The sequence below is a fragment of the Paroedura picta genome, chromosome 7 (assembly GCF_049243985.1).
Source record: "Paroedura picta isolate Pp20150507F chromosome 7, Ppicta_v3.0, whole genome shotgun sequence".
Classification (NCBI taxonomy): Eukaryota; Metazoa; Chordata; class Lepidosauria; order Squamata; family Gekkonidae; genus Paroedura; species Paroedura picta.
In genome coordinates, this window is record NC_135375.1 from 13,551,736 (window position 1) to 13,578,330 (window position 26,595).

A 26,595-nucleotide genomic window follows, 5' to 3' on the forward strand; every position below is an offset into this window, starting at 1 on the left:
CAATTCCTCTGGAGGGCCAACAACAGAGGCCGAATCCTTCATAAGAAGTACCTTGTTGGATCAGACCAGGGGTCCATCTAGTGCACCATCCTGCCTCACACAGTGGCCAACCAGTTTCTCTGGAGGGCCAACAATAGAGAACAGAGGACAGGGCTTTCCCCTAATTCGCCTCCTGTCTTTGGGATTTAGAGGTTTAGTGCTTTTGAATGTGGAGGTTCTCCTCAGCCACCATGGCTAGCAGCCACTGACAGACTTACCCCTCATGAATCTATGGCCTGTTGATTCCTGTGGCCATCACACCATCCTCTGGCAGTGAATTCCACATTTAAATCCTTCCCTATGTAAAGTAGTGTTTCCTTTTGTCTGTCCTGAATCTACTGCCCATCAGCTTCACAGGATGCCCTTGAGTTCTAGTATTTAGGGAGAGGGAGGAAATTTTCTCTCTGTCAGCTCTCTTCACCCCATGCCTAATTTTATAAACCCTTATCATGCCCCCACCTCACAAGTCATCTATTTTCTAAACTGAAAAGTCCTGTAATCGTCAGCCTGTCCTCATAGAGAAGGTGCTCCAACCCCCTAGCCATCTTAGTTGCCCTCCTCTGTACTTTTTCCAGCTCTGCAAAAGTCAAGCTGTGAAGCTGCCCTCCCTCTCAAGAGCACATGAAACAACATGAATGAGCAAATATTGCAAGAAGTGATGGGTTGAGACTGAATTTCTAATTGCCACCTTGGGTTGGGAAATCCCTAGCTATCTGGAGGTAGAGCCTGGGGAGGAGAAGGTTTGAGGAGAGAGCTGATGTCAGCCGGGGGTAATGCCATAAAGATCACACTCCAAAGCTGCCCTTTTCTCGGGGGGGGGGGATCTGATCCCTGCAGTCTGGAGATTCTGGGAGCTCTCCAGGCACCACCTGGAGGCTGGCAACCCTATGGATTATCCCATCTTGTCACTAAGGCACATCAAAAAACCCCTCTGGGACAGCTCTTTGACAGAAGCAACAAGGAAGGTCACATAAACATTTGCCTTGCGTTTATAACCCCATTGCCGAGGATAAAAAAGCTGACTGTTCTGCCAATAATAAAACACAGAACTCTTTAACAACAAAGCCAGATGCGTTTTCCCAAAGATTAATGGCCCTTGTTCTCTTTATCCCCGATGTATGCTTGGGATGTGCGTATTTCCCGGAGCCCTAGAAGGCTTATTCTGTAGCAGAAAGAACAACAGGAATGCAAATTTCAAAGACTGTCATCCATGTTTCATTTGACAGGGCACATCCTATTGGCTAGGAACCAAAGAGGGTGAGATGTCTAAAAATCAGTATCATAAAAATACATCACCTCCCAGAGACGTCACGGTGAGGGGCGGTACATAAATTGCATGAATAAATAAAATAAATAAATATTAAATACACTGTTGCACAGTGCTAAAGGTCAATTAAAAACAATCTCAGTAGAAAACATACAAGTGATACAAAAACTTCACAGATATCAAAATGACCTATAACAAAATGAGCGTTCGTCTGTCCGGAGCAGCGGAAAAGAGTGAGATCGGCATGGTGGGACAAGAGGCAGAACTGAACTGAGAAACTCTGAAAAAAAACCCAATTTATATACAATCATGAACAATGGATCTTCACGCCATTGTTCAGTTTGGGTTTAATTTCAGTGAAAGAACCCTTGCATTGTTGCATATAGGAACTGTATTAAAGGGCACGAGGAAGGTTGAGAACCACTGCAATAGACACTCCAGATGTCCATGGACTACAATTCCCACAAGCCCCTGCAACAGAGAAACTACCTCTGCTCTCCTCTTGCCCTGAAAAAAAAATTGAGGCATCACCATGGCTCAGATGTGAATGGCCAACACAAGGCTCATTATTTTGAATGGCTGTTGTGCGTGTATTTGCGGCTGCGACTTTCCCATGGGGCCAAGGATTCAGGGGCTCTGTTATGAGCACAAACATGTTGACGTGACCGTTATCAAATGATCCTCGCTCTTGTGAAATGCCTTCGCGATTTTATCCTGAGGATTTTCCAAGTTCAAGACGGTACGTGTTTTAAAACGCAGAGCGGTTTCGGAACTGCCGTACCTGGACGGGTAGCCGGCTGCGCTGATCCGGATCGTCTCCAGCACTCCGCAGGCTCTCAGCTGTTGCACTGCTCTCTTTGGGTCAAAGCTGGAAAGACACAATGCAGGGCATCGAGTGAGGATGGCGACAAACCTTCACGAGGAATGGAACAACACTGAGCAGAACGCAAGAGTTTCTGAACAAAGTTTGAGTCCACCAAGCACCTTTAAGAGAGCCAGTTTGGTGTGAGAGCCAGTTTGGTGCAGTGGTTAGGAGTGCGGACTTCTAATCTGGCATGCCGGGTTCGATTCTGCGCTCCCCCACATGCAGCCGGCTGGGTGACCTTGGGCTCGCCACGGCACTGATAAAACTGTTCTGACCGAGCAGGAATATCAGGGCTCTCTCAGCCTCACCCACCCCACAGGGTGTCTGTTGTGGGGAGAGGAATGGGAAGGTGACTGTAAGCCGCTTTGAGCCTCCTTCGGGTAGGGAAAAGCGTCATATAAGAACCAACTCTTCTTCTTCTTCTTCTAAGCCCAACAAATTGTATTCAAGGTATTAAGTTTTTGTGTGCATACAAACTTCAACAGATACAAAAATTTCTGGACATTTAGTCAAAGAAGAAGAGTTGGGTTTTATACCCCACTTTTCACTGCCAGGACGAGTCTCAAAGTGGTTTACAATCACCTTCCATTCCTCTCCCCACAACTGACACTCTGTGGGGCTGAGAGAGCTCTAACAGGACTGCTTTATGAGAACAGCTCTATCAGGAGTTTGACTAGGCGTGCTGGCTACATGTGGAGGATGTGGACTCGGACCTGCCTCACCAGACTAGAAGGCAAAGCTTTTAACCACTACACCGTGCTGGACTATTGACGTGACAGGGAAAAGGACTCAGGATCACTGTATCCAGAAATTTAACTTGGGAGGCCTGGAATCCCATGAACAATTTCTGAGTGAGACTGGATGCATGAGAACAACAGAAGAAATACTGCTCCCGGTGGAATTCGGCACATTATGAAATCCATCAAAGCTGTCGAGCCCCGGAGCAAGTGATCCATTATATTATCATGAAGTTAAATGCATGAGAGCCAACATTTAGCCTGTTTTCTACAGGTAGGAGAAAATCTCTCTCTCTCTCTCTCTCTCTCTCTCTCTCTCTCCCCCTCTCTCTTTTTCTTTGTGTGTTTGTGTGTGTGTGTGTGTATGACAGAGAGAGAGAGAGAGAATGTGTATTGCCATATTGAATAATAATTAATAATACTGGCAATTTTACTTTGACACCGCACCTTTCATCATGCAAATCCCTAAAGCAATTATTTAGTTTGGCTACAATAAGAGAAAAAGCTTTCCCTGAAATGCTAGTGTTGCTACCAAGCCATGATTGCTTTGGGAGTCTTCAAGCAGCAAGGAGGGCTGCTGTGTTAACCTGTCTGCAGCAGCAGAAAAGAGCCAGCATCCAGCAGCACCTTCAAGACAAACAAAATTAGCAACAGGGGAGGAGTTTTCATGAGTCACTGCTCACCCTCTGAAGAAATGAGCAGGGACTCATGAAAGCTCACCCTCTGCCACAAATGGTTTTACTCCTTAACGTGTTGTTGGCCTCTTGTGCTTTTCAAGCAGCAGTTATGGCAGCTTTCCCAACAGTAACCATAGAATAAATTTATGAAATGCAATATCATCATCTTCGTCCATGTAAATCTATCTGTCAGCACTGCTTATCTTTAGAGGCCCTGATTCAGGTGCCACCATCAGCTAAGAGTGGACAGGAAATAATCCAGGAGAGGACCTATGAAGATAAGTTGAGGGACTTGGGAATGTTCAGCCTGGAGAAAAGGAGGTTGAGAGGGGACATGATAGCCCTCTTTAAGTATTTGAAAGGTTGTCACTTGGAGGAGGGCAGGATGCTGTTCCCGTTGGCTGCAGAGGAAAGGACACACAGTAATGGGTTTAAACTAGTCAGAGTATTTCAGCAGTGGAATAGGCTGCCTAAGGAGGTGGTGAGCTCCCCCTCACTGGCAGTCTTCAAGCAAAGGTTGGATACACACTTTTCTTGGATGCTTTAGGATGCTTAGGGCTGATCCTGCGTTGAGCAGGGGGTTGGACTAGATGGCCTGTGTGGCCCCTTCCAACTCTATGATTCTATGATTCTATGGCCTGTGTGGCCCCTTCCAACTCTATGATTCTATGATTCTATGGCCTGTGTGGCCCCTTCCAACTCTATGATTCTATGGCCTGTGTGGCCCCTTCCAACTCTATGATTCTAGGACCTTCTTGGTCATGGTACCAACTCTGGAACTCCCTTCCCCGTGAGATTTGTCCATCTTCTTTGACCGCAACCCTCCATCAGCGAGTGATGTCTTCTTTGTTTTGCTTGGCAAACCCCCAATAATTGTTATTGGCCTTCCTCCCTGGCCCTCATAATGTGTGCTTTTGGCCTTATGTGCTTTTATCAAGTAACTGATGTTTGCTGCTCTGAAGGCCTTTTTTTGGTGGGAAGGCAGCACAGAAGTGTTTTAAATAAATAGATGTTGCTCCGATTTAACAGCCTACTCCTTAGCTCCTCGGGGAGGATGGGTTTGGATATAAAGGACAAACCCGTCTTTTGCTCTTGATATAGTGCTAGAGCAGTTGACATGGGTCCCCTTTTCCTATTGGCGCCTGAACATCTGGCGCTGGACATCTTGGTTCCCCCAGATGCTGCCTTCGTAAGGGGTTGTCTTAAGGGGATTACGGTTTTGTCATCTTTTGAAGTTCTGTATTATTGTATTGTTGAAATTGGAGTTTTAAGGAATTTTATTGTGTTTTATTGTATGGATTGTTTTGTGTAACCCGAGAGTAAAGGTAAAGGTATCCCCTGTGCAAGCACCGAGTCATTTCTGATCCTTGGGGTGACGCCCTCCAGCGTTTTCATGGCAGACTCAATACGGGGTGGTTTGCCAGTGCCTTCCCCAGTCATTACCGTTTACCCCCCAGCAAGCTGGGTACTCATTTTACCGACTTCGGAAGGATGGAAGGCTGAGTCAACCTTGAGCCGGCTGCTGGGACCGAACTCCCAGCCTCATGGGAAGAGCTTCAGACTGCATGTTGGCTGCCTTACCACCCTGCACCACAAGAGGCTCTTAAATCCAATGAATGAATGAATGAATGAATGAATGAATGAATGAATGAATGAATGAATGAATGAATGAATGAATGAATGAATGAATGAGATGGGTGGATCACAAAGCAGTGAGCTGTGATTTGTGTTTTCCCCGGCAACCTAAGATGACATTGAAGTAAGCACAATAACGATAAACCCATTATCAAATGAGAATACGGAGCCCACCCAGCCAAAACTCTGCTGCTGCATCTGTGGATGAGAATTATTCTTTTCCACTCCTTTAATGTATCCACTGAATGCCTTCTCTTAACACCCATACAACAGTCCTGCTTCTTTTTCACCGTCTTACAAAGAGATTGCTGGCTGCTTTATTTGCTTCTGCAAAAGCTTTGCTTGTTTGCTCCCATCATTTATCACTGAAAACAATAAGATGCACACAACCCTCTCGATACGCACACTTTTCGCCATATGCTCTCCACAATGGGTGATTATATGGTGTGAAACTGCACTGCATTGTTAAGGGAGCTGCACAGCCGGCAGAAGAACGTCAAGCCCTGTGGGATATATTCTTGTTCTCCCATTCTTGATGGCCAAAAGGACCCTTCAGAGCCCACCGCAGTGAATGAATACGCAGATTGTCATAACGGGAATGCCCAGGAATGGCCTTCTGGGGCACACAGAGAGATGCAGAATGAGTTGGAAGGAGTCCTCAGGAAGCCACTAGCCAAAGCTGCTCAGTGAAAGAAATCCAGACTGAGAGCACCCCTGAGAGAAGGTTGTCTAGCCCCCGAAGGCCTCGAGCAATGCACTATGGGTGCCTCCCCTGCCTCTGGTCCATTGTCAAGCCATACCCACTCTTAGGAAACATTCCTAACGTTCAACTTAAACCTGCCACCCTGCAAGAGAAGCCCATAAGTCTTCTCCAGGACAGAAGAGAACAGGTCTTTGTTCTCGTTTGGGCAATGCCCTGAATGTTTTTGAAGGATGCTACCATGATTCCTCTTCTGTCTTCTTTCCTCCAGGCTCAGGAGTACCCAGGTTCTCTGACTTTTCCTTAGGGGACTTCTCTTCCCAGATCACTGACCCATCTTTGTTGCCTTCCCCTGAACCCACCTGAAGCAGCTGCCTCACACCAAATTGGAACAGGACTTGATTTAGCCCTAGTACAGTCCATTGCAATCAGCACCACCTTTTCAGGGTTCTGTTCTCACCGAGCCAAGTTCTTGTTTCATAAACCATCATGGTGAATTTCAGCAAAGGATTTGAAAACATCCCAAAGTGACACCCAAAGTACAACTATTTTACAAGGTGTAGAGCAGGGGGCTCTCCAGATGTCCACGGCCTACAATTCCCATGAGCCCCTGCCAGCATGGCCAGGAACAGCAGGGGTGACCAAAATGTGGTTTTCCAGATGTTCATGGATTACAATCACCATGAATCCCTGCCAGCACTCCTGGTGTGCAGGGATCAGAGACTGTTTTTTAAAAAGAAGCAAACACCCATACAGATAGATTCAAATGAGTAGCCGTGTTGGTCTGAAGTAGCACAATAAATTCAGAGTCTAGTAGCACCTTTAAGACCAACAAAGATTTCGAGTGCTTGCACTCGAAAACTCACGCCTTGAATAAATCTTTGCTGGCCACTGGATTCTGAATTTACCCATACAGATGTTTCAATAGCTTTTCAACACCTCACCTGAAAGCAGTGCTTACCTGAAGGGAAGTTTCTCATCATTCGGCTTGATGCAGCGTACGTAATGCGGAGTAGTGGCGTTCAGGGTCTCCATGAGCAGGTGCAAGGAGTTACGGAACTGGAAGAGTAATTTTTTAAAAATCGCATGCTTAAACTTAAAACGAGCTGGCTATTCACCTGTCCCCCAGGCCCAATTAAAAACTTGTAAAATCCCAGCCCCATAACCTTTGGGACCATCAAAGGACTACCTCTTCCTATACTGCCTAGCGCCAAAGTTAAGCTTTTCTTCCCAAGCCCCACTTTCTATGCCCCACTGGCAAACCAAAGTGGTGACCAGAAGCAGGACCTGTTCAGTGGTGGCTCCAGTTTTTTGGGATGCCCTCCTTCTTGAGGCTTGCCTGGCACCATCTTATTTGTTTTTAGGTACCAGGCCAAAACGTTTCTTTTATTTTTCACATTTACCGCCCTCCCCAAATAAAGGTGTTCCTCTAAATAAAGGCGTTCCATTTCAAAAAGGCTATGGACAACATGTGCAGAGGAGAGTGACAAGGATGACTGGAGACCAAGCCCTAAGAGGAAAGGCTGAAGGACTTGAGAATGTCCAGCCTGCAGAAAAGCAGGTTGAGAGGGGACAGGATGGCTCTCAGACCAGAAAACCAGGCACATACCACAAAGGAAGGCAAATAATTACAAGGACTGCTAATTCATCTGGGAGATTGGGGGATGGTGTCCCAAAGGCAGAGTGTCACCACCAAAAAGGCCCTGTTCTCTAGTTACCACGTAGACAACTCCTTCCCAGTTCCAAAATACAAGAGTCACCCTGTAGCCAAATTAATCAGTCTCTGGAATTGAAGGAGTGACTACCTGAAATTTGGTCACGAGACATTTGCAAGCATATCTAAGCCATTTGTTGAAAAAGTCACATTTTCATTCTTGGCACTTTGTAGATGTTAAAAATACTTCTTGGTATTTATTTATCACATCAGTATTTTGTAAATTCCCCTGTAGAACTTCAGCTGCATTGTTTAAAGGGCTGGAGCTTAATGTTCTAAATATTATAAACACCCTGTTTTGGAAACACCTGTTTACGGGACTGTGCCTTAGTGCCCAATAAGAAAAAGAATGGTGTTTAACGTAATGCCAAACATTACTCCTGGTCAGTCACTTTATTTCTCCCAACTTCATTTAAATGCTAAAAATCACACCTTTTTTAAAATTTGCGTCCCCCCAGGGGCTGGTGAGACCTAATAAGTTTTATGAAATTCTATCTGTTGTAGGTTGATTGGGAGATCCTATCAAGGGATGTATGGGGTGGTCAAAGGGAAGATGATTTAATTGGGGTGTATCTTGCCACCTGCATAAAACCGTATATCGCTGTAAGCACACTTTTTGGTGTCATATTCTGTTAAGAAGAAGAAGAAGAAGAGTTGGTTCTTATATGCCGCTTTTCCCTACCCGAAGGAGGCTCAAAGCGGCTTACAGTCGCCTTTCCATTCCTCTCCCCACAACAAACACCCTGTGGGGTGGGTGAGGCTGAGAGAGCCCTGATATCACTGCTCGGTCAGAACAGTTTTATCAGTGCCGTGGCGAGCCCAAGGTCACCCAGCTGGCTGCATGTGGGGGAGCGCAGAATCGAACCCAGCATGCCAGATTAGAAGTCCGCACTCCTAACCACTACACCAAACTGGCTTATAACAGGAATAAATGGATTCTCCCTGAATTTTCTGCCCTCCACAATGGCTGCTACAAACTAAAAGCCCATAAGGGCATGGACTATAAAAATTCAGAAGTCAGAGGACATAAAAGCCTCCTTAATGTACTGGAGGAGGAGGAGGAAGAGGAGGAAACTGGTCACAAACCATCACACTAGAACAAAGCATACACTATTCTTGAGTAGGAATTGCTCGATATTTATCTGCTTTACACTGTATTGCTGGGCAGAAAGCAAAAACGCAGATGTTGCAGTGAGCAGAGGAGTAGAAAACAGGTCCCCTCACCTGGTGCCCTACAGTCTTCTTATGCTCCTTGTTAGCGGCCTTCACAGTCGGGCGGGCAGAGCGAATGTTGACTTTCGAGGAAACCCCCTTCATGCCTGGAGCCCCTGCCTTTGTATCCTTCCCGTCATGGAACAAGTCGGCCACCATTGGGTACTGGAAGGAAAAGAGAAAGGTAACTTTCAAACAACCCAAAGGGATTTGATCCTTTCTTTATGCTCTCCTCTTTTAAAGTTAAGTTGTGTTGGACTTTTGCATCACCCTTCTGTGTTGAATGTATCAACACTGTGTGTGTGTGTGTGTGTGTCACTGCTCCTATTCAATTTAACAATAGTAAAATCTCACATCAGGCCCTGACTGCCACAGAACCAACACCCCCATGGAACCAAGTCCAGGGTACCCTCAATTCTAGTTGGTTCCATGAAAAACTGCTCCCAAATCAGTGGAATGTCTATTTACACTGGAATGCATCTACCTTGCATGGTGGAATGTGTTCACTGCACCATAAATGACCACTTTTCCTCAAGACCGAGAAGTCTTCCTCCACCCTGAATGGTTCTTCCACTGGAGAAAGCCAACTTAAGCTGGCTGCAAACTTCTAACCAGTGGTATGACTGGTTAGAAGAAGAGTTGTTTCTTATATGCCACTTTACTCAAAGGAGCCTCAAAGCAGCTTACAATCGCCTTCCCTTTCCTCTTCCCAAAACAGACCCCCTGTGAGGGAGGTGAGGCTGAGAGAGCCCTGAGATTACTGCTTTATCAGTGCTGTGGCGAGCCCAAGGTCATCCAGCTGGCTGCATGTGGAGGAGGAGTGGGGAATCAAAACCGGCTCGCCAGATTAGAAGTCTGCGTTCCTATCCACTACACCAGGAGTAGTCAAACTGCGGCCCTCCAGATGTCCATGGACTACAATTCCCATGAGCCCCTGCCAGCGAATGCTGGCAGGGGGCTCCTGGGAATTGTAGTCCATGGACATCTGGAGGGCCGCAGTTTGACTACCCCTGCACTACACCAAGATGGCTTACATTCCTGCATCAAAAAATGACGGCTCTTTCCAGACCGGAATGCATGTGGACCCATCAATGAGACTGCTGTTGAAGTCAACCATTAGTACACCACTTCCTTCCTCTGCTTGCCTTTCTCATTTCCTTCTCCGTTTCAAGATCACGTTGAGTGCTTTGGGTTTAACACTTCTCCCCAATGCTACTAGCCCTTGAAGAAATGGCCCTGGAGGGCTATTTGTCCTCCTGGAAGAAATGTGCATGATCATATGTGCCTGTACTTTCCCCCCAATGGGACAAATAGCAATTCCATGTGGAAAGGATTACATTTCCACTCCCCTATGTCTAGCAGTACTGAGCTGAATCAGGGCCCCAGGCCTACACACACACATGAACACGTACATGAACCTGCCTCATGCTGAATCATACCCTTTAGTCTCTCAAGGTCATTGTTATCTATGCGGATTGGTAGTGGCTCTCCAGGGTTTCAGGTGGAAATGTTTCATGTCACCTCCTTCCTGGTCCTCTTACCTGGAGATGCCAGGGGTTTAGTATGCCAAACAGAATCTCTACCACTGAGTCCCTCCACTATAAAAGTAAAATGTCTGTGATTTCAATGCCAATGCCAAAGCTAGGCTGAATCTGCACTTACTTTGTTTATTCTGTTGTGGATCCTGCTGAATTCAGATCGATTTGAAATCGGGTCTTCCTCTATCCCACCCCCCCCCATTGAAACAGAGAGTGTTCTGCATGTGATTAGGGAAGCTCAGAAGGGGGAGGGAAGGCAAACAGAGCAGGAGCTTCTTTCTTTTCTTGAAGGGGGGGGGAGAGGATTGGAGACAGCAGAGGAGGGGGAATAAATCCAAGAGGGAAATCCAAGCCAAGAGAAATAAGGACTTCTGGAGCTTCTGCTTTAAGGGAAGCCTTTAAGGGAAGCCTTGCAGCCTGGGAACGAGGAAGCCTTTGAACTATGCCCTGGCCAATCAGGGCTTTTCTACAACATTGGAGGCTCAGAAATAAGTCCGTTCGGGGAAAAGCAGAGTTGCATCTTAACTCATGCCGATTTTTCAAATATCGAGGGTTATATCCACTCCAGGATATCGCAGCGGAAAGGTAGGGTCAGTCCAGATCAATTGTGCTTGTTGCAGATGAAAAATGTAAATCGCCCAAAATGAAAATGGAAATCGCATTCAGTGTAGACGGCAAGGATTGAATCAACCTGGGATTGCAATAAAAGCTCCGTGCAGATTCAGCCCTAGTTAAGCCTTCCGCACAATCAAAGTGCTTTAGAAAGCAACCACAACGAGTCATCTCCCTTCTTCTCTTTCTCATGTGTGCATTTTATGAAACTACAATGGCCATTCCGGTACTCTCAGAAACACTTGGAAAACAATCCAGGGTCAAACATGTGAAGAAAAACTTCAGAATGTAGGAACAACACAGAACTTCTGAAAACTCTCACGGCAACTCCCTTGCATGTTCTCCACCTCACAGCACTTCCGTTCGCCCCAGTTTGAAACAGGGACCGAAGACACACACTTAAAAACAACAGGCAATTAAAGTCCGTATTTTCCCAGCAAGCACTGCCTTTATTGAGATGGCATTTGTGATTTCTCATCAGTGGTTCCTGGAGATTAATTGGCTTAACCTTGTTTGCACGCCTGCCAAAAGCCCACCAAGGGAAGAAACTGTTTGCGTTTTATTATCATCCAGCTTGACAGGAGACTGTGCATTTGTTTTATGCTCCCCAAGGTTTTCTTTTAATCTCATCGGCCCACGAGATTCTTTTGTCTAGCTCCCTGCCAACATCATGCTTCTCTGTGATAAGCCAGAACTTTCAGATCACTCTTCCCCTGGTTCTACAGCTAGAACATTATGTCAGGAGAAACGAATAACCTATCAGTCAATCGCTGTCTTATTTTAGTAATACTAATAATAAACTTTATTTTTATAACCAACCCTTCCGGTGAGGCTCAGGGCTGGTAACATCATCAATATAATACAGTCATAAATCTCATTTAAAATAATGCTTAAACTGTTAAACATTTTGTCACTTTTCCAATACATCCACCAATTTAGTTTGGGGACTGATGAGGGCTTTTGTTCCTTGGATGGGTGAATCTCCACTTTGATGTCTCAGGATAACCATTAAGAGTATTAGTTATTATATACTCCTGGCCTGCAATGGTTCAGATGTTGTGCGGTGGATCACCTATATGGTTTTTGGAAGCCAGAAACCCTGGACCCTAAAATCAGAGGCAGAAGCTAAGGGCAGCGCAAGATGAATCCAAAGCGTGATTAACACCAGAAGCTGTGTAGCCAACAATCAGAGCCAGGCAGCTGACAACGCTGACCCATGTCAAGCTCCTACCTTTTGCGTAATTCTCAAGGCAAGCACATGGTATAAGGCCAGCAAACAGCTCTCCGAGATTCAGTTCAGCTCTGACATGGGATGGCTCTTTTCCATAGTGGCCTGTCTATTATAGCTAGTCCTGCACACATTGGATAATGCACTTTCAACGCACTTCAGAAAGAGATTTCCCTGAATATGCACTTACTTTTTTTTTTCTTCTGTCGATCCTGCTGAATTCAGATCGATTTGAATCCGGGTCTTTCTCCACCCACCCCCACCAAATTGAAACAGAAAGCCTTCTGCACTTGATTGGGAAAGCTCACCGGGGGAGGGGAGTGGTGGTCACAAAGGTGAACTGCCTTTCCTGAACTGGCGAGCAGGGGGGGAAGGGTTTGGGTGAAGTTCAGCCAGCACTAGTGCTTTATTTCTTCCCTTTTGACTCCTGAGCCAGCAGCAGCCTCTCAGAGAATGAGGCAAATATCTGCTGAGAGAAGTATGGGTTTCTGGAGCACAGTCACTTTAAAACAGGGAGGGAAGCCTTGCAACCGGGAACCAGGAAGTCTTTGAATAGACACCCTGGCCAATCAAGGAAGACTGCTTTGGAGCAGTTAATTCGCAAAAGGAGAAATCTACTCACTTAGACCGTTTATGCACTGGGAACTTCACTGCCCCAGCTCCCGTGCAAGAACACAAATGGGGTGTGGATGAGGTGCACGGGGCCAAATGCTCTCCCATGTGGGTGCAAGAAGAGGTGGGGCAACCTGCCATGACTAAAACTCCAGCCTGCAGCCCAACATGAAACCTCCAGTGCATAAACGGTCCTACTGATGGCGGTTTTTCAAATATTGAGGCTTATATCCACTCCTGGCAGGGTGATCACCGCCTCTGCTGAACACCTCTGGCACTGGTGATGACTCCACACGTCTCAGGCCATCAGCATCCCCACATATTCCCAGCAGCTGCTGCACAATTATTAAATGTTTTTGATTTCATTGCTCCCATATTGATTATAGTGGTTTATTTGAAAATTGACTGTAGCAACCCAAAGCAAAGAGGTTGTGGTTACAGGAGAAAAGAAGGCAACAGAAGACTCGTTTTCACTGACGGTATGGTTGCTAGCCAATAGACCCCCTTCATCAGCACACATGTCACCTGCACTTGGCTACCTGCATACTTCTGCATGTTTCCCAGGTGCTTGCCTTCACCTTCACTCCAGAATTATTGAAAGCTAATCACTGAAATAATGACCATGTGTATCACTAGGAAACACGCCCGGAAGCCGTTTTATCAGACAACAGCCCTTTAGACCAGGGGTAGTCAACCTGTGGTCCTCCAGATGTTCATAGACTACAATTCCCATGAGCCCCTGCCAGCGTTTGCTGGCAGGGGCTTGTGGGAACTGTAGTCCACGGACATCTGGAGGACCACAGGTTGACTACCCCTGATATAGACAGCATGGAAGTCAGGTGGAATGTTTCATCAGCTCAGGTCAGGTGCCTAACAATTACCTGATGTTTCTAATCAGCTTAACTCTCACAGCTATGCAGGGTAAAACTGGGTGATCCTCTCAGGGGTGTTAAGCTTTTGAAATTTTATTTCTAAGCAGCATTTAAGCCCCGTCTTGACTGTAATTGCAATCAAACATTCCTGGGCACACAAAGGGAAAGAAAACCGCACAGCTCAGCAGTTCAGAAGCAGCACTGCCACTGAATACCCAGGAGAGGGGGAGACAAAGCCCAGTTCCTTTCCGGCTTCTGAACAGACCGGTAAAAAGGACAGCCTGAGCAAGCATGAGCCAAGAGCCGATCCCTCCCCAGGGGAGCTCTCCCCTCCTTCCCTTCTTGTTAGGCCCTTGTTTATCTCTCTCCCTTGTTTTTGCCAAGAGAAGCACTCCAGGGTGCAAGTCCTCAGAGGCCTCCTACGAAATCATCTGGACCCAGAGCAGGCGGAAGGCAGTGGCAAGAAAGCATTTCCAAAGAGACTGGGGCACAGAGCTGACTGTACAGGACTGATAACCACCCTTTAAATGGCAGGTTAATTTCACTCCATTGTCAGTGGATTCAGATGGGGAAGGAGGCGAAGTGGCGAGGAGACTTTTTCAAATAAAGAGCCCGCGGCTGAACAAGGAATACAAAAGTACGCGCGTGTGTGAGTGATTGATATTCTGAGCAAGGTGCTATTTTGGTAATGGCAAACAAGTTCAACAAAAGCCCTCTGCGATGAAGGGGGGGTCACGCTGTAGGATGGTGGGAGGCCCCAGCCTCTGGAGACAACAGCTCCAGCTATTAAAATAAGGGGAGCAAAAATAAAGTAAAATTAGGGAAAAAAGGCAGACTCCCTTTTGCTGTTCCAGTGGGTTGCACTAGCCCAGATTCCGAATCTGAAGTTACAGACCCCGATGGATGAAATGGAGAAGAAAAGCTTTAGCTGGGGCTAGCCCCCTACCCCCGAAGGAAAGACAGAAAAGGCAATTCAGGCAAGAAAGCCAACAAAACACGGCAAAATTCTTGCTCGATTGCTGCAAAGAAGGCTGCCGTTAGTTTAAATCGCTTTTTCAATGCTGAATTGATGGGTTATATCGCTGGGGGAGCAGGCAGCTTTGCCCTGCTCTGAAGGGTTATTTGTGGATAAGTGTTCACATCTGAGCTCAATACCTAACTAAATAAATAGATTTTTAATGGAGATCAAAAATGTTTGCTGCAATTGATCATATCTTTAAAACAGCTAACTATACTCATTTGAAACATCAAGACGGGTAGCTGTATTAGTCGGTCTGCAGCGGCAGAAAACAGCAAGAGTCCAGGAGTACCTTCAAGGCTAACAAAATAGGTGGCAGGTATGAGCTTTCGTGAGTCACTGCTCACGGCTAGAATTGTGAGTCCATAGTTCCTTAGATTAAAAAGACGCACAGCAGCCAACTAGATGCACAAAAGGCACGCGTCACTCATGTACAAATTTAGCCCCAGTTCTCCTACTGCACATTTCAAAAACAAAGAGGCTACGGCCAATCAAGTCTTATTGCTTATACTCAAGATATACCCTGTGTGAAAAGGTAAGCACAACACAGTGGAGTGCTGTATGCAAAGAACACTGGCAGAAAGGGCAAATACACCACCACCTCCTTAATAGATTCAAAGCAACCACCAGAAAAATTAATTTCCTTGGGAACCATCAAAGGGGAGAGGTGGCGATTGCTTTCACTAAGACCTGACCCTTCTGACTTCTCCCAAACCTTACTATTGCTCAACAGGGATTCTTCTGCCAAACTATACTGAAAGACTGCAGTAAGAAAATGGAAGTTAATTCTGCTTCGAGGATACAAAAAGTGGAAGCCACCTTGGAATACAGTTGGGAAAGAGAAGCAGCGATAATGTGTGACACACCAAACTTCAGCCTGTCTTTTTAAACGTCTCCGTGGCTTATTTTTACCTTGCTGGCTTTCAGTATATTGATCTGCTCTTCGTACACGGTATCTCTGTTTTTCTCCAGGAAGCCTTCACACTGGTATTCCACCTATGGCACATTACAAAAGAATGAAGTTAGGAGAAAAAACCACAAACACAAATTAAGGCCCGGAGCACGGAACATTCTAACACATGCTATAGTAAAAGAAGCAATCCATATAATTGCTTCTGATAATTACTTTCACATTTGTGCTTAATTGCCCCCCCCAAGCAGATTTCAAAAAGATAAGTTTGGGGTACGACCACAAACAAGATTTAGGTGTATGTTCCAGTGTACAGGAGGTTTGTGACCTCCCAAACTTGATCAGTGCAGACAGAAAACTACACATGAAGCTGCTTTTTACCAAACCAGACTAGTATTGTCTACTCAGAATGGCAGCAGTTCTCCAGGGCTTCACGGAAAGGTCTTTCACATCCCTTATGGAATGATGTCCTTCTGCCTCTCCATTCCCCCCCCCCCAAAAAAAACTAATTTTTTTTTTACGGAATTTTATATTATCCTGTGCTTTCTTATAAAGAATGTTGAGAAATCCCTAGCGCTGTTGCCCGCATTGCACTCACCCAGGGCTGCCCTCAGTTCACACAGGAAGGTTGGCTGAATCATTAATCAAAGGGCACGTCTTGCTGCTTCCCCAGCACTCTTCCCAGCTCACACTCCCTCCCTCCTGATTTGCCTCTCCTCTTTGGCATTAAGCCTTAAGCCGTTATCTCATCACATGGGGGACTCATAAAAGTTTATTAATTTTAATTTTGAGTTGCCAAAAGATAGGACGCCAGCAACCTGGTAGTATATTTGGTCCACATCCCAGAATAGAAAGATCTTGCTTTACATTTATAAGCTCATTCTTCTCCAACAGCAGTTTTACTCGATCTTTCTCTCTCCTTGTTGGAATTTCAGCATTCGAAAAGCAAAGTGAGCCGGAGTACCCGTCTTCCCAGTGTTACAAAAACAACTCGGTTCTGAAGAAGGGATTCTCAGATAGCAGCCTTTCATTTCTGGGGTCAAGACGGAGCTCTTCCGCCAGGTTTATGGTTGAGGCCGGGGCTGATAATAGATCTATGCCTCCACCGGGGACTCGAGTTCTGGACCCGAAGCAAAACATCATCAGGACCTCCTCTCCACTCGCTAGTAGTGGGAGGGAGGGGGGGGGGAAGTTGAGCTGCCATTCTTGCCATGCCGGCAATATTGGCAATGTTATTATTGTTTTTAGGGGGTTTTAATGGGGATTTGTGATATTGTTACCCGCCACGAGCCGCAAGGGAGTGGCGGGCTATAAATCTAATAACAATGACAATGACAATGACAATGACAATGACAATGACAATGACAACAGCATTTAATCTAGCAGGCAAAACCTTATTTACCTTATCCGCAAAATGCACAACGATGAAGGAGGTATTTGACATGCGGGGCTTTTGGAAGTGCTGGCTGCTGCCATGCCGATCGTACAGTTTCTGTGCCCAGTTCTCATCTGTTCCCTTTGGGACCTTTTAAAAAAAAAGGGAGGAGGGAGGAGGAGTTACAACAGAAAGACTCAGATTTGCAGAAGCAGGAGAAATCTTTGCTGGCGGGACTAAAGCAGGTGCAGTGGAAGCAGTTCTGGCATGAGGATCTCCACTGGCTGGTTGTTATGCATCGAACAATTTCACCTATTCTTATTATTATTATTATTTCGATTTATCTCCCGCCACTCTCAAATGGCTCGTGGCGGGTTACAGTGTCTTAAAACTCCATTAAAATTCCCATTAAAAGACTTTAAAATGTCACAGCATGGCGGCACAATAATAAGATCCCCTTCCTACACCCCTTCCTAACCACTACACCAAACTGGCTCTTCCAGTTGAGTTCCTTCCCTTCCCCAAAACCCACCCTGACCAGGCTCCAACCCCAAAAATATTCAGTTATTTTCCAACCCAGAGCTTGCAATCACAGCTGTAACCAAATAGGGGCTTCCAAGCTGTCTGAGCTGGATGGGATACCCAGTCACCACCCTGGAAAAGAAATCTGAGACTTTAGCAAAATATGCCGTCGGCCAATCAAGCATCGCTCCCCACCAAAATGGGAAAAACATAAACATCTCTGAAAGAAGCCTGGAACAACTTTTCTGGCTGCAGATATATCTTGGGCCTTTAAAAAAAATTTTATGCTTATCTTTTATAAATATTTTCTCTTGCATCTTTTATTATGCTAAATAATCTTTTTTTTTCAACAACAAGGTCACCTTTACATAAGAAAACAGAAAATAAATATTTATGAAGAAATTTATTCCGGATGAACAAGCAAACGCAACTTTCTCACGTTGGGGTGGTATGGGGAGAAGCAACAACTTTCCCAGGTTAAGATAAAATATATTAATTACCCAAAAGAAGATGCCATGCATATAGTGAAAATCTATCAGCAGTTAGCTGACAGCATCTCCCTATGAAAACACTCTTAATTTCATAATCCTCCACAGCACACCACTCAAAATCTGCTTTTTCTGCACTTAATTCCGAAAGGCTTTTCCATACAGTGTCTCTTTGTCATTAAGATAGGTTACCTGGGGTTACTCCTTCACTTAAGTATCCTTACAATGCAAAGATCCATTTAAGTCTTTAAAAATAATATATTATCGTGCTTAACAATGCAGTTCATCAATCATTGTTCAACCTAAGGCTGTTCTTTTCCCAGAACTGATAATTCCTTCTACCCAAATTATAATGTAAGAAGATCATCAGCCCTGCTGGATCAGACCAATAGTCTATCTAGTCTAGCTTCTCATCTCACACAGTGGGCAGCCAGTTGCTCTGGAGGGCCAACAACAGGGCAGGGAGGCCAAGGCTTCGTAAGAACAGAAGAAGAGCCCTGCTGGATTAGACCAGTGGTCCATCTAGTTAGTCCAGCATTCTGTCTCTCACAGTGGCCAACCAGTTTCTCTGAAGATCCAGCAACAGGGCAGAGAGGCTGAGACCTTCACAGGAGCATAAAAGGAGCCCTGATGGATCAGACCAGTGGTCCCTCTAGTCCAGCATCCTGTCTCTCACAGGCCAACCAGTTCATCTGGAGGGCCAACGACAGGGCAGAGAGGCCGAGGCCTTCATAAGAACATAAGAAGAGCCCTGCTGGATCAGACCAGGGTTCCATCTAGTCCAGCATCCCCTGTCCAACCAGTTCCTCAAGGACAGCCAACAACAGAGCACAGAGGACAAGGCCTTCCCCCATGGCTCTGGGACTCAGAGGCTGACTGCCCCTGAACATAGAGGTTCTCCTAAGTCATCATGGCTAATATTCATTGACAGATCTATCCTCCATGGATCTACCTAAACTCCTTTTTTAAAGTTTTTACTCCTGTGGCCATCACGACATCCTCTGGCAGCAAATTCCACATTTTAATCACAGCCTGATCACACACACCATGTTCTGTCAACAGAAGATAGCTATATTTCCTTCCATTTCAGTGCGGCAGGACAGGATTCAAGGCTTGATCATGGGAAGTATGTTATGCCTAAATCACAAAACCTGATAGTTTTCTCTCCCTATAACTGTGAATTGCTGCAGAGACTAACTAACCAGGATGGCTCAGGCTAGCCAGATCCCTTCAGAACTTTAAAGAAGCAATATAGGAATAAGTTCAACTGAAAGGCAAGCTGTTACAACAGGGTAGATTTAAGAGTAAGCTCCCCATAACTCTGCTTGGCCAAGCCGACTTAAAGCATACCGCTGTACTGCTTCACGGTCTTGCCTCCTGCCCCCGACCACATTCTGTGACATCCACCCACAGGACAGAACCTAAAGAGCAAGGAAATAACATCTGGGACGCTCACCTTACATTCTTCATCCAGCAAGTCAAAGATACCCAGCTTAGCTTCTATGAGATCTATGCATGGCTGGTTGTCATAAAAATCGATGAGCGTCCAGGGGATTTGTTCCTTCATGTACTCTTCTTGCTCCAGTTTAAACACATGCTGCAACACAGATAGTAAAGATCGAGCTGTGTTTAGAGAATGGTTAATTTGATGTTAAACCAAAAATGTTCTCAGGGGCCTACTGGACGAATAAGGTTTAACCTGCGCCATGAGCAGCTTCTTAGCCAATATCTAGGATAAATTTCATTTCAGAGGGCAGCCGTGTTGGTTTGCACCACCTTTGAATCTAACTAGATTTTGGATGTTTTAATTGACTAAAGTTTTATTGTAACATATATGTTATAAACTGCCTCAGGCCAGTATCCAGGATGGGTAGTATATAAATCTAAGCATTAATTAATTAATTGATTGATTAATTAATTAATATGGACAGATTGATTAACATTCCAACAGTATCTGAAGAAGAAGAAGAGTTGGTTCTTATATGCCGCTTTTCTCTACCCAAAGGAGGCTCAAAGCGGCTTACAGTCGCCTTCCCATTCCTCTCCCCACAACAGACACCCTGTGGGGTGGGTGAGGCTGAGAGAGCCCTGAGATTACTGAAGAAGAAGAGTTGGTTCTTATATGCCACTTTTCTGCATCCAAAGCAGTCTCAAAGCGGCTTACAGTCGCCTTCCCATTCCTCTCCCCACAACAGACACCCTGTGGGGTGGGTGAGGCTGAGAGAGCCCTGATATCACTGCCCAGTCAGAACAGTTTTATCAGTGCCGTGGCGAGCCCAAGGTCACCCAGCTGGTTGCATGTGGGGGAGCACAGAATCGAACCTGGCATGCCAGATTAGAAGTCCGCACTCCTAACCACTACACCAAACTGGCTCTCCAGTGAGCAGTGACTCACAAAAGCTAATCCCCGGCTCCAAATTTTTGTTATTCTTTCCGGGGCAACTAGACTTTGGCCCTTTTCTACTGCTACAGCCAAACTAACACGGCTACTACCCGCCTTGATCCATCTGAACACGATGGAGCATATTCTTTACCCTCAGGAGATGTAAGACCGCAGCCCTACTGTACAGATTTATATGCAGCTCTTAGCGTATTTTAATCATCTATGAAATGACATCCTTTCAATTTCTCTGCTGTGGGTAAAGTACTTAAAAAAAATCAATACCTTTACTGATGCATTTAGGGATTTTCCTCAATGAAAAGCCAACCCACCCCCCCCAATTCCGCCAGAAGTTTTTCAAAGTCCGGCTTACCAAGTTGAACTGCTGCTGGAGTTTTTCATTGGCATAGTTGATACAGAATTGTTCAAAGCTGTTGACTTCGAAGGTTTCGAACCTGAAAAGAAATACCACAGTCAGAAAGAAAGACCTCAATGAATGGTTCTACAAGATCAGTTTTGAAATCATCTGTGCGGAAAAAACTAAAACAGGAGACAAATGGCACCATAAGGAGGATATCGGTATTTGATTCTGGCTTGGGCATTTATTTACCACAGAACTATGCACTCATCAAATCCACCAGCTTCTACTACCCCAGCCCTGAGGAATGGCTCCAGTTTTACATTTTCAAGCAGGGGTCTACTACATCAGTGGTCCCCAACCCCGGTCCGGAGACTGAGACTGGTCCCGGTCCCGGTCCGTAGATCAGTCGGTACTGAGGTTCCTCCTCCCCAACTGCTGCCTTGTGGGCTGCCCTGCCACTCTGCCGCCGGCTCACCTTTGGGGCTTTCTGGCGGCCACCATGGGAAATCAGTGGTGCCGGTGGAAAAGCAAGTGGAGCAGGGGCTCAGGCGGCGGTGGCAACTTTCCTCAGAAAAAGACTACCCCCCCCCCAGGCCTCAGTAAAATTGGCAAGCGTTGACCGGTCCCCGGTGATAAAAAGGTTGGGGACCACTGCCCTACATGATATCTGCTTACACTTTTCCTGGTGTCCACGTTTTTAAAAACAGGGCTTTTGCCCAATGAGTTTTCTGATTGGCCACCAGAGATTTGATTGGCGTTACAGCTTAACTGTCACTCTCAACCGACAACCTTGGGAGTTAGCGTTCAGCTCAAAACCTGTGACTGGCCTCAGGTCACCCAGCAAGCTTCTAGGCAAAAACTGGAATTCGAAGTTCTGCCGTAATGGTAAAATATTGAGGCTGATACCAGGATTTTGATTTCTATCAATATTGGAATTGGAAATTGCACAAGCCTCTGAAACAGAGTTTATTCAGCAGAATGGCAAAATTGTGTATTATACCTGCCAAGTGACAACACCTCTTCCTTGGCTATTTTCTTCTTATTTGAAAATAAACTATATAGTCTTCTTTAGTAAGAATAAATGCTTACTTAGAAAAACATCCAAACACAAAGCTTTAACAGTAACTTTCTTCTGAGGTAAAACTGGTCTTCAGAGATCCTTTGCCTCCCCTGTTTACATCAAGTTACAATTGGCTTCTATTACACCGTTGACTTTTCAACATTCACGAAGCAGAGATTATCAACCTGACTCTCCATCTGGTTCTTTGTTCCCCCACATGCCCCAAACCAACTGTCACCAACGGTCACGGCTAACGGAAACGGAACTCTCCCATCACGCATCTGTCAGAGTGTATGCAAGGAAATAAACTTTTTAAAAAGGAAACTTCTGCGCTGCAACAGCAATAAAACATTTTTTTTTTAATTTAGGGATTTTTTAAATGATGGACTCAATTTATGTTTGGGTAGATTTCTGATTGGCTTGAGACTTATGCTGGCCACTGTGATTGGACCACAAGGGTCACGTGGTTGCATTCTTTTTGCCCGCCAACATTTCTCTCCTTCACGGAGTATGCGAAGGCCGCCATTTTAGATGACCAAAGCAATGTGTCCACATAGCTACGGCCATTTATGTAAACAAACCTGTCTTGTGTGTTCACAATACAAAATAAAAATACAGATCATGGACACCATGTTTTAATGGGGAGAGTCAGCTTCATGACATGGCCTTCCCCTTTCCCCGTTTGTGACCTCCCACCAGAAAACAAAAACAAGAATGTCTTTTAGATAGGGTTACTAGCTGCTCCCAATATATCATTGTGTACTTTAAAGAGAACATGACAGTACATTTTATTTCCCCTGATACACGGACATGTTGCTTGTGTTCCCATTTTAAAAACTGCAATCCACAAATGGGGAGAAGAGAGAGGGCAGGCAAAATGTTAACGAGACTATTGCACATTTCTTCTTTCCGACAGGCTTGGCCCACTTTGCACCTTAAGGTAAAGGTAAAGGTATCCCCTGTGCAAGCACCGAGTCATGTCTGACCCTTGGGGTGACGCCCTCCAGCATTTTCATGGCAGACTCAATACGGGGTGGTTTGCCAGTGCCTTCCCCAGTCATTACCGTTTCCCCCCCAGCAAGCTGGGTACTCATTTTACCGACCTCAGAAGGATGGAAGGCTGAGTCAACCTTGAGCCGGCTGCTGGGATTGAACTCCCAGCCTCATGGGCAAAGCTTTCAGACTGCATATCTGCTGCCTTACCACTCTGCGCCACAAGAGCCTCTTTGCTTTGCGCCTTGTTGAATGCCAAAACAAGAAAGGGGAATCAGTTTCTACCATTTTCCCTCATCGTGTGGCAAAGAGGACAAAATCTCATGCCAACACCTGCACAACTGTGGGTTGCTGCCAACGTCATGAGGAAGCAGCAATAACAGGCTGGGCAGGGGCAAATTCCTCATGCAGAAACGGTCTATGGATCTAATAGGCAACAAGCCCACAATTTCTACAAGGCTAGCTTTTCTGAAGCATCTTGTCTCAGGTCTATCAGTCATATCACCTGATAAATGTTTAACAGACTCGCACCTATTTGGGAAACCTTTCCAGGGCTATCAAGAAACCTCAGGGTTTCATGAAACCCTGATTGAGAAAACCTGCTTTAACCCCCCACCACACTGGATCCCAAAGGGTGACAATCGGAGAAAAGCTTTCCTCTCAGTTAGTTCATCCAAAAATCACAATACCCCATCTGACAGCAGTTTGAATAATTCCTTTGTTTTCAAAAACAAATGGGGCGCCGGATGTATCCTGACTGACCTATCCATTTACAGTGAAATAATAATGTCTGTGGGGTTTTTTGTTTGTTTGCTTCTTTCTAGAACGGAGCAGGAAGAAATATGAGCCTCTGTCATTCAATTAATAATAAAACTCCCGAGAAGATAAAATAGCTCACCAGGGCAAAAAGCTTTTACTGCACAGTAACGATAAAAAGCTTAAAATATCTTTCCATTGTCATTTATAGGGGATGATCATTTGCTGTACAACCTTCACGTTTAATACAGATGAGCTGAGATGGAAGACGTCCCCCAATTTCTTCGATTTTATCAGATTCAGATCAAGTGTAACAGCTTCGCTAAACTGACCACGAGGACTGAAGGTTTAAGTTGGACATCTACAGCCTGCAAAGAACATTGATCTGAAGGAAATTCAACACTCAAATAAATATCTTGCGTTCTTTGCAAGACAAAATTTGAGGGTTTTTCTTAATGGACCTGGGAGCCAGTTTGGTGTAGTGGTTAGGAGTGCGGAATTCTAATCCTGCTCCCCCACACGCAGCCAGCTGGGTGACCTTGGGCTTGCCACAGCACTGATAAAGCTGTTCTGACTGAGCAGGAATGTCAGGGCTCTCTCAGCCTCCCCTCCCTCACAGGGTGTGGGGAGAGGAAAGGGAAGGCAACTGTAAGCCACTTTGAGACTCCTTCGGGTAGAGAAAAGCAGCATATAAGATCCAACTCTTCTTCTGTTCTGACCGAGCAGTGATATCAGGGCTCTCTCAGCCTCCCCCACCTCACAGGGTGCCTGTTGTGTGGAGAGGAAAGGGAAGACGATTGGAAGCCACTTTGAGACTCCTTCGGGTAGAGAAAAGAGGGGTAGAGAAAAGTGGGTAGAGAAAAGTGGCTAGGGGGAGTGGGGGGGCTGGGTCTCCTCCATACGCTATGGCGGGGACGTGGGTTGCCCCTGCCGGCTCTGTGGCTCTGCGTAGCCCGCAGGGGCATGCAGTGTCCCTATAGGGACACTGTAGTTTGGGGGCGGGCAGGCCGAAAGGCCCGGTGCTGTCCATTATATACAGTGCCGCCCCGCCTCAGCCCTTGCCGCTGCCCGACATATCCAGGAAGCTGCGGAAGTTCCCGCGTTTGCATAACGCGGGCCTTCCGTAGCCCTGGGCCGGGATACGCCCGTGCTGGCGATGGCGAGCATTATTGGGGATTTCACCCTAAGCCCTGCCACTGCCAGCGCGGGCGTTCTACCCCGTGCATAATGGGTCACTGTCAAGCAGCTGGAGAAGTGCCTGGAATTCGCTGCTGCAGCCTGGAAACCACCAGTGAGTCCAGCCATGGTGGCAGAGTCTGGGACCGGCTGGCAGGCCTTGCTACGGCATGAGCCCAGCTGCAGCAGTGAAGACTGGGAGATGCTCCGGGCTTGGCCATGGAGGTGGCGGAGTCTGAAAACAGCTGGCAGCCCAACAATGGTGGAACTCGGCTGCCCCTCTGGGCTTGGAGCAGCTCCCAGGCGCCACTACCGCTGTGGCCAGCCTCCAGGGGAGTCATGGGGTTCTACGCCTCTTCCAAATTCTCTACATTCACAGCTCTTAAAAATGGGACTCAAAGCAGCAGAGATGCCCAACGGTACTTCAGCGATGAATTAACAAAAACAAAAAGGCCTTTTCGGTCCTGGCCCCAGCCTGGTGGAATGAGCTCCCGGAAGAGCTGAGGGCACTGCTGGAGTTGTCAGCTTTCCGCAGGGCCTGTAAGACGGAGCTCTTCCGCCAGGCGTATGGTTGAGGCCAGGGTGGAGGATCGATAGTCTATCTGAGGATCCCTCCCATGGTTCTGCCAGATATGGCACCTCACTCCCATTGGAAGAAGGCTAGGCCTCTGGCTGGACAAGAAGGGAAAGGATGGGAGTAATTAGATGGTTTATTTATCGCCTGCCACCTTTGTTGTCGTAAGGGAGGATTATATGGGGTTTTACTACCTTTGGGTAGAGAAAAGCGGCATCTAAAAACCAACTCTTCTTCTTCTTCAGTAATATCAGGGCTCTCTCAGCCTTATCTACCTCACAGGGTGTCTGTTGTGGGGAGAGGAAAGGAAGGCAAATGTAAGCCACTTTGAGACTCCTTTAGGTAGAGAAAAGCAGCATATAAGAACCAACTCTTCTTCTTCTTCAGTAATATCAGGGCTCTCTCAGCCTCACCTCCCTCACAGGGTGTCTGTTGTGGGGAGAGGAAGGGAAGGCGAATGTACGTAAGCCGCTTTGAGATTCCTTCAGGTAGAGAAAAGTGGCATATAAGAACCAGCTCTTCTTCTTCTCCAGTAATATCAGGGTTCTCTCAGCCTCCCCTCCCTCACAGGGTGTCTGTTGTGGGGAGAGGAAGGGAAGGCGAATGTACGTAAGCCGCTTTGAGATTCCTTCAGGTAGAGAAAAGTGGCATATAAGAACCAGCTCTTCTTCTTCTCCAGTAATATCAGGGTTCTCTCAGCCTCACCTCACTCACAGGGTGTCTGTTGTGGGGAGAGGAAGGGAAGGCGAATGTACGTAAGCCGCTTTGAGATTCCTTCAAGTAGAGAAAAGCGGCATATAAGAACCAACTCTTCTTCTTCTCCTTGATTGTGCCAGTTATTTACAAAACAGAATGTCTCCCTTTTTGCTTAAAAATGGACGTGGTGCTTGTATACTACCTAAGGAACTGTAACAGCCTGCAGGGCTCTCTATCCGGCTCTCTTGGATGGATTCCTTTTCATGAAAAATGTAGAGCCACTGAGATTTTCAAATGAAGGGGAAAATCAAGCAACTTTTGCGCGGACTTTTTCTCTTGCATTCTGGAAATGAACCTCCCCTACAAATAAGTTTCACCCCAATGTTTCTTTTACAGATGCTTCTACGAAAGAGAAGTACAATCAATGCAATCAGACTTTGTCTCGATTTAGAGATCTGTACCCACACTGCAAATAATTGTTACATAGGATTCAGTACCACCAGAATCAGAATTAAACATGCCAGCAAGCAGATAAATTCCCCTCCACGGTTCATTCCTAAAAGCCACCTGGATACGTC

At 46.1% G+C, this 26,595-nt stretch overlaps 1 protein-coding gene across 7 annotated transcripts in view; it reads right to left on the reverse strand.

Moving 5' to 3' along the window:
• The window catches only part of MYO5B (myosin VB), a 296,164-nt gene that overhangs the window by 89,959 nt on the left and 179,610 nt on the right, over nucleotides 1–26,595 (reverse strand). For all 7 annotated transcript variants that reach the window (XM_077346770.1, XM_077346774.1, XM_077346771.1 and 4 more), the window contains exons 11-17: nucleotides 20,775–20,856; nucleotides 19,478–19,618; nucleotides 17,039–17,161; nucleotides 15,639–15,722; nucleotides 8,859–9,011; nucleotides 6,882–6,979; nucleotides 2,088–2,174 (exon numbers count right to left, since the gene is read on the reverse strand). In XM_077346770.1, the coding sequence (XP_077202885.1) occupies nucleotides 2,088–2,174; nucleotides 6,882–6,979; nucleotides 8,859–9,011; nucleotides 15,639–15,722; nucleotides 17,039–17,161; nucleotides 19,478–19,618; nucleotides 20,775–20,856 (768 nt within the window). The remainder of the gene's footprint in view (nucleotides 1–2,087; nucleotides 2,175–6,881; nucleotides 6,980–8,858; nucleotides 9,012–15,638; nucleotides 15,723–17,038; nucleotides 17,162–19,477; nucleotides 19,619–20,774; nucleotides 20,857–26,595) is intronic.